Source organism: Cannabis sativa, chromosome X (assembly GCF_029168945.1).
Source record: "Cannabis sativa cultivar Pink pepper isolate KNU-18-1 chromosome X, ASM2916894v1, whole genome shotgun sequence".
NCBI lineage: Eukaryota > Viridiplantae > Streptophyta > Magnoliopsida > Rosales > Cannabaceae > Cannabis > Cannabis sativa.
Genome location: NC_083610.1, coordinates 26840888 through 26856013, shown reverse-complemented (window position 1 = coordinate 26856013; position 15126 = coordinate 26840888). Strand labels below are relative to the sequence as shown.

The 15126-nt window shown below is 33.9% G+C and overlaps 1 protein-coding gene across 1 annotated transcript; it reads right to left on the bottom strand.

The window, feature by feature from the left end:
* Nucleotides 1–663: 663 nt before the first annotated feature.
* LOC133032112 (uncharacterized) lies at nucleotides 664–1389 on the bottom strand. The gene has a single exon (XM_061105951.1). The coding sequence runs from the start codon at nucleotides 1387–1389 to the stop codon at nucleotides 664–666; it is 726 nt and encodes a 241-aa protein (XP_060961934.1).
* Between the last annotated feature and the right edge of the window lie 13737 nt (nucleotides 1390–15126).

Sequence of the window (15126 nt, the reverse complement as noted above, 5' to 3'; positions counted from 1 at the left end):
TTATGCTAGCGCTCCCACTCAATTGCACTACCGTGTTCCCAAAAAGTACGTTTAACCCTGACCTAAAGGTAGGCTTAACTGACAATTCAAGGAACACGAATAGCCTTTCAAGATTGAGCCTAATCATAGTAGGATTAAGATCATTTGATCTAGGATCAACTAGGCGATATTGACTTGAATAGATTTTACGGTAAGTTTAATTAAATCTAAGTCAAAGTTCAATATCGGTCCCTTCTGATGCATACTCCATGCATCCAACCTGAGCTTTACTTTAACCAATGTTCTGGAAAGAAGATAGTATTTCTTCAAATATAAGTAAACACTTGTTGTAGATTATCATATCAGTAAAACCCTGTGTCTGATAAATCTAGGAAACTTTATTCACATAGTCATGTTTACTTTCCAATGTGTTGACGGCACAATAAACAGGATCAAGTATGTGAAAAGGGTTTCAGATGAATTTATACATTATGTACATATAATCATGAAATAAATCATGTGAACCATGCAACATTAAATGTTATTTCTGATCTATATTAATAAGTAAATCTGATTATATTGAAATGAGTTTTATTTAGGGCATAAAACCCAACAAACTCCCACTTGCACTAATATAAAACAAAAAAGTGCGTTTCAAATAATCTCAACACCTTGATATACAAATCAAGTGTAGTAGTAGTAAACTCCTCTTCCTCTGCTTGTGTTCTTCTTCTCATTCCCTTCTACATAAGCCTCAGTTCGCAAGGCTGCTGTCACACATTCAGTCAAGTTGTTAAAGGTCAAAGGGGCTATTGGACCACGTATCGCAGGCCTCAAACGACGCATGAACTGTTCAATCACCAAGGGTTTATCAACAACACCAGGATATCCATAAGAGGATAGCTCTACAAACTTCATGTAAAATTCATTCACAGTCATATCCCCTTGTCTTAGACCATCAAATACTCCAATAAGAGCCCTCCTGTGAGATGGACTAAAATATTGTTCCCTGAAAACTTCCTCAAAATCTCGCCAAGTCATCCCATCAGTTTCCATTTTCCTGGACAAGGTCTCCCACCAATCTGCTGCACCACCCTCTAACTTGGACACAGCGAAAGTAACTTGGTATTCCTCAGCTATTCCTATTGTGTTGAAATTTTTCTTTATCTTCCTCAACCACCTTTCAGCTACCATGGGATCTTGTCCACCCTCAAACTCAGGCACTTGGATTCGATGAAAGATCTGAAAATGATGACTTTGTCGAGCGGCAGGATCAATTTGTTGAGCGGGAATAGCTCTTAAGGCTTCGAGAAGGGCGTTCATAGGGAATTCAGCTTGTGGAGGTTGGACATTAGCTTGAGGGGCGTCTTCTCCAAGCGTTCTCCTTGTCTTCTTTCCTTTTGGAGGCATTTTCTTAGGTCTGAGAACCAAAAGCTACTCAGTTAGTGAGGATTGGATGCTAATAATATAAATATGCCTTATACATATAAATACCAAGATATTTATTACTATTATTATTTAAAATAAATCTAAACTATTTGGTGACACACTTCGAGGTAATTAAACCCGGTGCTCTGATACCATTTTTCTGTCACGACCCGAGCCCTAGGCTGTGGCAGATGTGTAATATCCATAACTTGGGTGGTCAAAGGTCACACTTTGACCCTTGTAGGAAAATAAAGCTTATAAATGATCCTTTTATTTATATTACAAAATACTAATTTAAAAGAATGGATTAACTCCTATATTAGTAAGAAAATATTAGTAATAAAATCAGGACCACTCATCAATATAAGAGAACAGTAATATCCCCACAGTTATGTAATCACCAAATAGATAGATTTAATAAGTCAATAAAATACCAAAATAATACCTAGCATCCATAATTTCTCATTTCTAACTAGTACATAGCTAATTTAAGTCATCCAGACCATCCATTTGTTCTTAAATACAAAATCAGTCTCATTAGAAGCTGAAAGAGTAAAATATGACTAAACTAATAACGACATTCCTTTCCCCACGGTACCATCCTCATCCACTAGGAAAACAACTAATATCAAAGGACCCTTGGTTTAATAAAATTCCTGCATGGTTAGCTTTATAAAAATAAAATGTCTCATCAACCGTATGAATATGTACAAATAAAATAGAGAGACCACAAATAATCACAAATCAAACGTCAAATGCATATCACACCGTCCACTAGACCCCTAGCTCTCAATACCAAATCATAGAAAACGACATCCAAAACCGGGTAGTCGCATCTGATATCCACCATAAATATCGGGGCTCAGATTTAAAAAAAACAGGTGAGTGCACACCTGATCTACCTATGATGACACAGAGACTAGGTCGTGAAACAACAATATGCATCGAACATGATCAACATGGCTCTCATCAATATAACCAAAGCAGGCAAATAATAAGCATAACAAAAGAAAATATTCCTTTTTATTTTCTAGAAAATTCGGCAGCATAACAGCTGTATTTTGAATAAACCCAAAAATCATAACCTGCATAAATATTGACACATAAAAATATATTTGGCACTCAGTGCCCCAGAACAGTCCAAAAGATATACAGATTAAGTTTTTAATTTTTCAAACAATTTTGTAAATCATAAAAATTAGAATATGTCTAATGTTATACAACGCATATAAAAATCAAGTCCAAAAATCAAGTTGAGTCCCTACCTCTCCCGAGTCGTTAAACTTTTTCCAAAAGACGATCTTAAGCTCTCAAGTCCCGAGCTCCAATTGTTTAGTCCAAACTTACATATTACTTTCACCTATACCACCAAATGGTTAAATAATTATCATTATCGCATTCTACATTCAAAACCAAGTCCAACGACATATAATATGACTATATTTAAAATTTAGAGTCCTGAAGCCTCACCTAAGTGGTGCACATTAACAATCGGTGGAGGTAAAAATTGGTGTACCGGAAATGTCACCAAAATTAGGAGTAGTATATATCAAAACGACCACCTCGACAAGTAGATCACACTCATGCCAACCGTTTGTCAAAACGGTACACGAGGTCACCGGAAAGTCACCGGAAAGGGGCGGAGCTACAAAAATGTCACCGGAAAAAGTTGCGAACCGGGAAAAATGGTTTAGTGTAGGTTGTTCTCCTCGACGAGCTGAGTGTAGTGGTGAAAACCTCTCGTCAAACGGACGCCGGAGGTGACCGGAAAACCCGTTCAAAGTTTGAAATCCCAAACTTTGACTTGCGATCCTAAGCTAACGGCGGCGAGAGGAGCGGCGCCGCTTGGGGTGTGAGGTCGCCGGCACTAGGAGGTCGGAGTAGTCTGGCGCGTGAGGTCGGGCGGTGGCCGGAGGTGGGTCGCCGGAGTGTGGTGGTTATGGAGGTTTATGGGTTATTTTTTTCTTTTTGTATTTGAAGAGAGAGAAGGAAAGAAAGATAGATATATAGACAGAGAGAGACAGAGAGAGAGAGAGAGAGAGAGAGAGAGAGAGAGAGAGAGAGAGAGAGAGAGAGAGAGAGACAGAGAGAGAAAACGTAATCTGTATATAATTTAATTTTTTTTTTAATATACATATATATATTATTTTATTATTATTTTATATATATATAAACACATTTGACTCGGTCAAACCGAGTCTTTTCAGTTCTTGTGAGAAAAATTGTTAGAGTTCTTCCGGAGAGGTTCGATACTAAACTTTTAGCAATGGAGGAGGCTAAAGAATTTAGCACAATGAAGGTGGAAGAATTAATGGGTTCTTTGCGCACTTTTGAATTGAATCAGCAAATCAAGCAGAAGGACAAACCCAAGTCCATTGCTGATAGAGGTAAAGGTATTGCTTTTAATGTTGCTGAAAAAGAAACTTCAGATGATGAAGAAGATGATGAGATGGAAGTTTTAACTAAAAACTTTCAAAAATACATGAAAAAGATAAGTGACAAAAAGAATTTTCCAAAATTCTCCAAAGGTAATATTTTTTCAAATCCTTCAATGACTAACAAAAAGGGAATTCAGTGCAAGGAATGTGATGGTTTTGGACATATTCAATCTGAATGTGTAAATACACTGAAAAAGAATAAGAAAAGTTTTAATGTCACATGGAGTGACGATGAAACTGATAGTGATGAAGATATTTCTAAAAATGTTGCACTAACCTCAGTTTATTCTAAGTTTGTTTGTGATTCACAGGTGAAAGAAAGATTGGTATGTTTGAATAATACCATTGAAAAAGAAAATTCGGATTCTGATTCTGATGAATCTGACATCTGTGAGGAGTCACTGGCTGAGTCTTACAAGGTTATGTATGAAAAGTGGATACAGGTTACTTCTGAAAATAGATCATTGTCAAAAATAAATAAACAATTGTAAAATCTAGTGTTCCAGCGAATTTACCTGATGCTGCAAATTTAAGATCAATTGCAACAAAAATGTCGTCTACAGAAGTAAAGTCTTCAGTAAGTTCAAAAAGGATAAGATCTCAGGTAAGAAGGTTTGTTCCAATCTGTCATTTTTATGGTATTAAAGGACATATCAAGCCTAAATGTTTCACGTTGCAAAATATGTTTAAAACAAATTATTTTGGTAATTTGAAATTTTTCCAAAAGAAACATAGTGCTTTGAAACAAAAATGGATTGAAAAAGAAAAATGTCTAGCTGGTTTTTCTGATAAAAGTGCTGCTTCTCAAATGTGGTATTTTGACAGTAGTTGTTCTAGACATATGACAGGTGACAAGGATTTTTTAGTGAATATCAGACCAATACAATGTGGTGAGGTCACGTTTGGTAATGGTTTAACAGGAAATATCATTGGTATGGGAACTCTCAATTTTGAAGGGTTACCAAGGTTGAAAAATGTTATGCTTGTTGAGGGACTAAAAGCTAATTTACTTAGCATTAGTCAGATTTGTAATCAAGGGTATACCGTCAATTTTGACAATGATCATTGTTTTGTTCTAAACAGTGATAAACAATGCATTTTACAAGGGTTTAGATCTGTTGATAATTGCAATACTCTCACATCTATTCTTACTTGTCATTCTGCATGTGAAAATACCAGTGCCATAAATATTTCTAAAAATCGTGTTCAACATTCTAGAACAAAGCACATTGATATAAGGCATCACTTTATCAGGGAACTTGTTGAAAATAAATCTTTGCAATTAGAATATGTTGATACTGAAAAACAATTAGCTGATATTTTCACCAAGACCCTAGATTCAAGTCGCTTTGACTCCCTCAGAAAGTCTTTGGGAGTTTGCATTGTCTAATTTCTCTTGTTCATATTTTTTTTTTTTGTACAATATTGTTAAGTTTTTTCTTTCTAGCATTTAATCTTCTTTCATTTTAATTTGACAAATTATGTTTATGCTTTTGGAATATAATTAGTTAGGATCTCATTTTTATCATACTTTTTAAAATTGAGTTAAAAGGTTCATGTTACTTTTTATTTGTGTCTGGGATTAAATAATGTTCTTATACAGAGTTGAGCGATTTTTGTTTCAGTTGCTTGTCAGGCCCCTTGCTGGAATAGAGCTACCCATACTGAGGTGTGAAAGCCATCTTTTGAGTAAGCTGGAACATTGTAATTAGCAACTATGATGAGGATGCACTACCATAGAAAAGGGCAACCTTCAGTATGGTGTGATAGCATCCAGTTGCGGGATCAAATTGAAAAAGGTGAAAATGAAAAATCTTGCCAAGGACAATGATCCTATTTTCATTGCACACACTTATGTCTGACAAGTGTGTTCAATTCTGTAAGTCTCCTCTACTAAAATAAATTAAAAATCCTGATTCACAATTGTTAGTAACATGCATATCTTTTTCCTCAACATCAATTAAGTATGATTTGTTCTTGAGATACTAACTATTTATACTCTTTCGAAAGCATAACATGTATTTTTGTCATTTGTAATGATTTTTGATTAAATTGCTTGGTTTAGAATTTCTTATATTATAGTACATCTTTCATATTATTTTTGGTTCTTTAAAATTAAAAAATAAAAAAAAATAAAGAGAGGGAGGTGCTGGTGACTTGATTCATGGGCTAAAGGAAATTTGTGCTTAATTGGTAAGTATCAATATTTATTCTTTCTTGATTTATTTTGTATGTTTCCATTTAAAGATTGATCTCTTATATGGTAATGTGTTTTAATCTTGAAAGATTGTCTTAAACAGGATATTTTTGGAAATAATGTTGGTATTTCTAGTTTCCCTTTATTTTTTTTTTTTAAAAAAAAAAGGAAAGGAGAAAAAAAAAATTTTGCAAGATAGTGGGGCGGTTTCCTTTTGTGTTCTTGGGCTGGTAGTTTTTTTTTTTAAAGTTGGTTTCCTCTTTTGATCCTCTCTCACATGATTATATAAACCAACTTCCTTTGTCTTTTATTTTCATAACCTAGCTACCCGATTCCTATTTCTTTGTGTTCTTGTTCTTTGTTTCTCATTCTTACTTTCAGAAATTCATGGCTAAAACTAAGAACCTAGGGCATCCAAGGAAAATGGTGAAATCCGAACAAGCCCCCTCAAATGCTCCTCTTGCTGCTCCAATCGTCTTGCTGCCATGGAGGAGGTTTAGCAAGAGATGTCCAAGCAGCTGTCCTCATTGATCAAGCTTTATGGGGCATAACTTTTCTTTCTTTTTGTTTTTGTTGGACATATTTCTATATTTTCATTTCTTTTTATCTTTGGCCCTTATAGATAAACAAAAAGGGAGAGTAATTGGGTTTTTAATTGTATACTCAACTATCTAGGGGGAGTTGAGGTTTGTGTTTGTGTTTGTCTTTGTCTTTGGTCAAAGTTAGATTTTTATTTTGGTTTACTGTTGTGCTTCTTAGGGGGAGTTTTTATGTTTGTTTCGCTAACTTTTTTTTGTAGGTGTTTGTTAATTAATAATATTTTGATTATTTAAAGTGCCAAAGGGGGAGATAGTTAGGTCCTTTTTTGGCAATTTAGTTGTCAAAATAATTTTTAATTAATGTGCATTTTATTGAGCATTCAATTTGTTTTTATCAACTCTGGACCCTTTTTCCAGGGGGAGTTGTGTTTGGTACTTGTGAACTTATTTGGATTAAAAGTTAGCCTGTTGTTTTGTTGTTTTACAATTTCGAGTGTGTTACTCAGGGGGAGTTGTTATTTGTTCTTCCTAACTTTAATTTGCAGGTACTTTGTGTTAAAAAATATTTTGTTCATCTAAAGTGCAAAACGGGGAGATTGTAAAGTCCTTTTTTGGCAAGTTAGTTGTCAAAATATTTTTTCTTTTATGGTAAGATTCTTGTGCATTCATATCCGATTTCTTACCTTGTTTATTCGGTTTATAGTTGCTCTTTTCCATGTTAGGAAAGTTTCACTTTTCAGCTGAACTTTCTTTTGTTTGGAAACTTCTTAAAAGAGAAGCAATTCTCTTTTGGAAAGTTGTCTTTTTTAGGGAAACTTTGATTATTGACTTTTCCTTATTGATTTCGATTGTATCTTGATACAATCAGAATATCTAATCTGTTTTTGGCAGGAATCAAGCATTGATAGAGGATCGAACCCGATTATAGCAAGTTTCCCATTTCTAGTCTGATCTGCTGCGTCAGCATCCGAATCTGATGCTGCAAATCGTGTTTTCTTAGGAAAGTTTTTGTACAGCTGCAGTTTCGATCTTCTGACTGTCTCTAAGGTTTCTATGTTCTATAAATAGAGCCTAGAGAGCAGCCATTCGAATCAGCTCTTCTATTAATCATTTTTTGCATTTATATTATTTGAGAGAAGAGAGTTTTTCTTTGTTTTGTGAGAGCCTAGTTGTTCATCTAGGTTCTAGTTGTTTTATTTTTTTCCTTACTCTGTCCTAGAGGTTGTGAAGAACTACTTGACTGAACAAGAGATTGGTTTTCGGGAGAAGACTTGGTAAAGCCTTACTTCGGGAGGAAGTAAGCACTTGGTCTTCGGGAGAAGACGTGTTGAAGCCTTACTTCGGGAGGAAGTAAGCACTCACACTTCAAAGACGAACGGAGTTCGGGCTTGAAGGTGTTTCAAGAAGTCAGATTCATAAAGTGGATTACAAAGGATTGCGGCAATACTTTAGAGGGAGTCTAAACTTGTTTAAGTCAATTGTCTTTGTAATTTTGATACTTTATTAATTGATTTCATTCTCTGGGCGTGGCCCCGTGGACTAGGAGTGTTCGTGAGAACACTGATACCACGTATAAATCTCTTGTGTCAAGTTATTTATTTTTTCTGCTAATATTTTATATTCTGCCTGTTTTGTTTTAGTGTAGCAGAATTACTTTCTGCTTCTGCAAACGCTTACAGTTTTATATTTTCTTATATATAACTGACATTTTGCAAAAACACGGTTTTTCAAGAATTATTACAATAAGAATTATAAATTTTATCAACCACACTTTTGTAATCTGAGGCAATAGTCAAAACAGGGAGTTGAATCGCTTGAATCAACTTAAGAGCTACAAGGATTGCTTTGCCTTCTGCCACCTCAGGGGAAACTACACCAGAACATGGAGCCATAAACCCAGCTCTGGAACAGCCTACACAATCAATAGCCACAACTCCATAACTGTGTTTCATGTGGCCCAAATCTACTGCTGCATCTGTATAGACTATCTACTGCCCAGTAGGAAGCTGCACCTCTCTCTGATTCTGATGCTTTGCAGGAGGAGACAACAACAACTGCTTAGCATGGGCATGAATATATTCATGTAAATACTTAGCAGCATAATCAAAAAGTTGGTACGAAGAGAGGCCTGTCTTCTTATGAAATAAGTTATTCCTCTGATTCCAAATCGACCAAATAAAACAAAACAACAAAGCCTAATCAAACTTAGTATAATAGTCTAGAGCACTGGCCAAAAACAAGCAAAAAGTACTATCCTTATGGTTATTATAAAAATTAAGAAATTTTGAATGTTTCCAAGCTTTCCAAGCATGATTACACCCAAGGATAGCATGTTCCACAGTCTCCGATTGTAACTGGCAAACCGGGCAAAGAGGAGTAGGAATGATGTGTCTAAAAAACAAAGAAGAGGCCACAGGAAGAGAATGAGAAATAGCACGCCAAATAAGATGCTTAATTTTAGGAGGGGCCACCGAGGCCCAAATTTTGGACCAAAAAAGATTTGTTGGAAACAAAAGAGGAGGACCTAGGCATATCCCGAGACTGAAGGGCTAGATGGTAAGCAGTTTTTACTGTAAAAAGCCCTGTCGGGTCCAGGCCCCAGATCAGAGTATCATTGCAATTGTGGCCAGAAATTGGAACCTGTAATATCTCTTCCACAAGTGTACAGTCAAAAAAAATTTTCAGGTTACCCCTATCCCAATCTCCAAAAGGGGAAAGAAAGAAAGAAAGAGACTAATTGGGAGGGGTGGAAGTGGAATGGGACTTAAAACGACAACCAGGAAGCCAATGATCCTCAATTGTATGAATACTCATACCATTACCCACCTTCCAAATAAGACCCTGTTTGAGCAACTCACAGCCCCACAAAATGCTTCTCCAAGAAAAAGAAGGTCTGTGACCAGGAACAGCCTCAAGAACACTGGAATTAGGGAAATAACTGTTGGAAATTATTTTACCAGGATCTTAGATCTACTCACAAGTATGTTTATTAACATCCTAAATAAGAACTTCCTAAAACGATAAAATAAACACATATAAAGTTAAAGAAACCTTACATTGGGTGCATCGAAATTAAATGACTCCTTCTGTTCAGATCTCTAACCCTTGAATCCTTTCTGTAGCAGAGTATTATCAAGATCTGAACCTGGATCTTCTTTCTTTGAATCCTTGATGCTGAATCTCCTTTGCTGATGATCTTTCTTCACGATCTTCCTCACTATGATTGAGGTACCACTTGCTGTGTGTGGGCACTACTCTCACACTAAGATTTTCGAAATTGAAGAGGGAAGGAGAAAGAGAAGGGTCAGCCAAAGATAGGGAGAGGGAAGGCTCAGGTTTTTCTCTGAAGGAAAATAGAAAATTTTAGTGTAATTTTCCTGAAGCCTTCACTATCTATTTATAGCATTCCACTAGGGTTAGGTTTGAATTATTTGGCATTAAAATAATGAAAATATCAGTTTAAATTGCCTACAAAAGTGGCTGGCCATGCTTAGTGGATTTGGGCCTCACTTTTTGCAATTTTGTAGTTTTACCTTTTCTGCATCTGATTTTCTCAAAAACGCCAATTTTCTAATTCAACAATTTGAATGCCAACTCTAACTATTTAATAACTATAAATAATTATTAAATAATATTGTCATTTATCATATTTATTAATTGAACCATACAAAGTATCATAATTAACAAATATGCCCCTATAAACTCTTTCTTTACAATTTCGCCCTTACTTAGTGAAAAATTCACAAATAGACATAGTCTAATTTGAGAATTATAATTGATTAATCAAAACCAATTACATGAGTCTTACAAGCAATATTATTTCAACTAGTGGGGGGACCATGGGTCTATATAACCGAGCTTCCAATAAGTAGATCAAGAATTTAGGACTAAAATTCACTGACTTATTAATTCTTCGTTGAATCCACGCATCGAACTTAGAATTGCACTCTCAGTATATAGAATGCTCTATATGTTCCACCATATAGACACATCATTAGTTATCCATTGTTATAATCCTAATGTGATCAATGATCCTCTATATGAATGATCTACACAATAAAGGGATTAAATTACCGTAACACCCTACTATGTATTTTATCCTTAAAACACTTGACCCCGTATAAATGATATTTTAGCTTATGTGAAATGAGATCTCCACCTTTTATTTTCGTTTGGTCAAGCTCGAAGGAGATCATCCTTTGCTTACTATTCGCCAGATAGAAGCTATAGATTCCATGTTTATGCTAGCGCTCCCACTCAATTGCACTACCGTGTTCCCAAAATGTACGTATCACCCTGACCTAAAAGTAGGCTTAACTAACAAATCAAAGAACACGAATAGCCTTTCAAGATTGAGCCTAATCATAACAGGATTAAGAACATTTGATCTAGGATCAACTAGGCGATATTGACTTGAATAGATTTTACGGTAAGTTTAATAAATCTAAGTCAAAGTTCAATATCGGTCCCTTCCGATGCATACTCCATGCATCCAACCTGAGCTTTACTTTAACCAATGCTCTGGAAAGAACATAGCACTTCTCCAAATGCAAGTAAACTCTGTTGTAGATTATCATATCAGTAAAACCCTGTGTCTGATAAATCTACGAAACTTTATTCACATAGTCATGTTTACTTTCCAATGTGTTGACGGTACAATAAACAGGATCAAGTATGTGAAAAGGGTTTCAGATGAATCTATACATTATGTACATATATTCATGAAATAAATCATGTGAACCATGCAACATTAAATGTTATTTCTGATCTATATTAATAAGTAAATCTGATTATATTGAAATGAGTTTTATTTAGGGCATAACACCCAACAAACTCCCACTTGCACTAATATAAAACAAAAAGTGCGTTTCAAATAATCTCAAAACCTTGATATACAAATCAAGTGTAGTAGTAGTAAACTCCTCGTAATAGGATCTGAAAAGTTGAATTAACCACAAACTTTCCTCCACTATTACTCTTCCTTAATCACAAAATCATTGATAATGTGAAATTCCTCTCTATATGTCTACTCTCTTGGGATACTGGATTCTATATATTTAGCAACTACTACTTGGTTATTCAGGAAGTAACACTAGTAGTTTAAGGCAATTTGGAATGATGCCAAAAATGTATAGAACTTTCCTTAGACTGAATAAGTACCTTTCCTGCAACTTTAACATTCAGTCCCTCTCTGGTAGTCCTACAAACTTCAGATAGGTTTTTACACTTCTCCAAAATCACTATTCCACCCCCAGAGTAACCACCATCTTATCAGAAAGATTTACTAGCACAAAGGCAAATTTCAAAATCTGATATGGTGTAGTCTAAGAGTTTTAAACACACCCTTATAGACTAACATATAGTTCCTCTTCTTAATCTTAGGATTTACTTGATTGTCTTCCAATGTTCTTCTCCTGGATTAATCTGATACCTACTCATTACTCCCACTCAACAGCAGGTGTCTGGTCTAAGGCATACAAAAGCATATCTAAGACCTCTCACTGTTGATTTAAGAAATTCTTTCATGGCTTTATCTTTTCTGGAATAGTTAAGACTTTTCCTTAGATAAATAAAATCTATACCTAAGAAGCTGTGAAGCTTCTATAGATTGCCATTAGAAAGAAAATGCTTCAGCATCTTACTAAAGTAAGTTGCTTGCATTAGAGTAAGTAATTACCAGGTATACCACAAGCCATAGGTTTAGATAAACTCAAACCTATAATACTAGGAACAGGAAGTTTTGTTAAGTCCATAGAATAGACTTATTAACTAAAATTTCCTTTCATGTCCTTGTAATAGAAAACTTTAGGTTATTCCATGTGAATGGATTAAACCATAGTTCTATTGGCTTTCTTCTTAGTTTCTTATCTTGACAATCCATTACTTGTTTAAACTCACAATGGATTTTAATCACTAGTGTCTCCCAAGTCATAAGAAGGTGAGTTCCTAGAAACTCTCCCACTACGACAAGGCACCGTGAATTATGTCTAAGAAAACTAAATGGTATTGATCTCTTCGGTTGTGACAAGACAACAGAGGCAGTGGGATCATCATATGTTATATAAGATGATAGAACACTTTTGGAATCAAGAATTAAATATCTCCTTTATTTGCTACTTGTTTTTCAGACTTAGTCATTTTCTTAGAAAAGTAGTATTTGTTTGAACAAACACTTTCTTATCTATTGACAATGGGATGGTCCACCCCTAATCACTTAGAAAAGCTAACAAACCATGGTTAACAGTTCTAGCTTTTCTTAAGATTTTTGATTAGGTCATCCATGAATCTAGTAATGTTTTACATTAAGTATACAACCATTACATCATTCTGAAATTGTATTACCATAGAAGGAATTAGGCAACGACTAGTAACTAATCATTAACATGCAACTCGAAATTTCTGGGGAGGTAAGTTTCGATATAATTCAAAAATCAATTTAATGATCTTTGAACTGCATATCAACTAACTATTTCTCCACCCCTATCAGTTCGCAAGATCTTTAACCACTTACCTTAATGGTTTTAACCATTGCTAGAAATTAATGAAATTTTTCAAACATTTCAAATTTCTTTGCTAAAAGGTATAATCTAGAGTTATCGTTTTAAGAATACAACGAAAAACTCATATCTACCCCTGAATGTACATCCATCTGCGAATGAGATGAACTACTTTCAGTGGATATAGGCATATTAACTCTTTGCAGAGATTGATCTTGTCAAATCCACTATGAACAAGATACAAATGCCATAGATTAAAAAAAAATGTGGTAGTGTCTATTATGACATAGGTTTAGTTACATCAAAGAGTTCTTAGAATACTACAAGTGGATCCTGGTCACAGAATACCTAACTCATATTCCATACAGTTTGAATCCATTAATAGAAGATGGATATTAAACACTTGACAAAGTGTAACTGTATTGTATTCTGGAATTAGAAATATAAGAAAATTTCTATTTGGAATCTAAAATTAAAGTCAAAGACTTAAATTTATACCAAATATTATGAGTAATTCTATCTTGGACCACCACTACTAATACAAACTCTAAGTCAGATTTGCCCACACAAGTAGGAGATTTCTAAGATTGAGGATTTATATCAATTGGGAATAGAATTTTGGGATTATAATCATATGCGTAATTTAATTTCTTAAGAGAAAATATAGAATGACATGAAATGATTTATAGACCATTCATCCAATGATATGTTTTGAAGCTAATTCGAAATGAATAAGCTAAGAGGAATTAGGATAATTTCGTTTATAAATAAGAATCCAACGATGCTTCGATTAGCGAAAGACAAAGTAATCTTATTTATGTAATCTTCTTGTTTCATATTGTAAAAATACTAGTCTAAGGTGTCATCAATTGATGAACAGCTAGATGTCGCATATACAATATTTATCTTTCGAGATCTAACACTATTATGTATGTCTAATGGTGAAAATCCACTAGGGATTTATCTCATTAGAAAAAACAAACATGTTAGACCAACAATGAAGATTCGAAATTAAACTACAACTTAATAACATAAAATAACATGGTTCAATATAAATTCATACACAATTCAGAAATTATAAACATATAGCAAGTAGGAATGACTAGTGAAAATACTAAAACATACAATCCTAAATAATTTCCAAGGTTTTCAACAAACTGATACAAAGGTCCCGTAGGCGAGAGTCAAAGCATCATTTATTGAATAGAGTTGTCAGCTCATCTAAAATAGAAACCATTCTAGCAACCTTTTATTCGATCAAAATAAGAATCCCACGTTGTCCCGGTAGGCGAGAGTCAAGGTTATTCTCATTTTATGAGCTTCCACCATTGTTTCATGTTTTATGAGTTTATCTCTAAGTAGTCACCGTAGGGGAGAGTCTAAATAGAGACGAAAACTCACAAAACACTTATCAAATGAAATCTTACGGTGTTAAATGCGTTCAACGAATAACCATCCATAGGGGGACGAAGTCTAGCGTCTCGAGGTTATATTGAAAACATTTAACTTTTGTAAGACCAACAATGGAGATCGAATATCTTAATAATAATCAAGCTCATTATTTAAAGTGAGTTGTATTTTCTTTGATTCTCTTTATTTAATTTATTTATTTTAAATATATATTTATTTACAATTTCCAATTTAGATTGAAAAATTCTAAATATAAATTTTAATTTAATATTTATAAATTTTACTTAGATGGATATAAAAATAACATGAATTATTTCCATCTTAGTAATAATTTCCAATAAATATTTAGAAAAATATTCAATTTAAGTTGTTACAAAATTAATATAAATTAATTTACAACTCAAATTTAATTTTCTATAAATATATATTGCATTTCGAAAAATTAAAGTATTTAAGAATACCATTTTTGAAAATGCATGTTAAAATAAAAAATTAATCCTGGAAAAATTATTCTAATTTAATGTTGGCCCAAAATTAATTAATAAAATTAATTTACAACAAAAAATATAATTTTCCTATTTAATTAAATATATAAGAAAAATTTCAAATATTTAAGTATGATCATGAAAATCAACTTA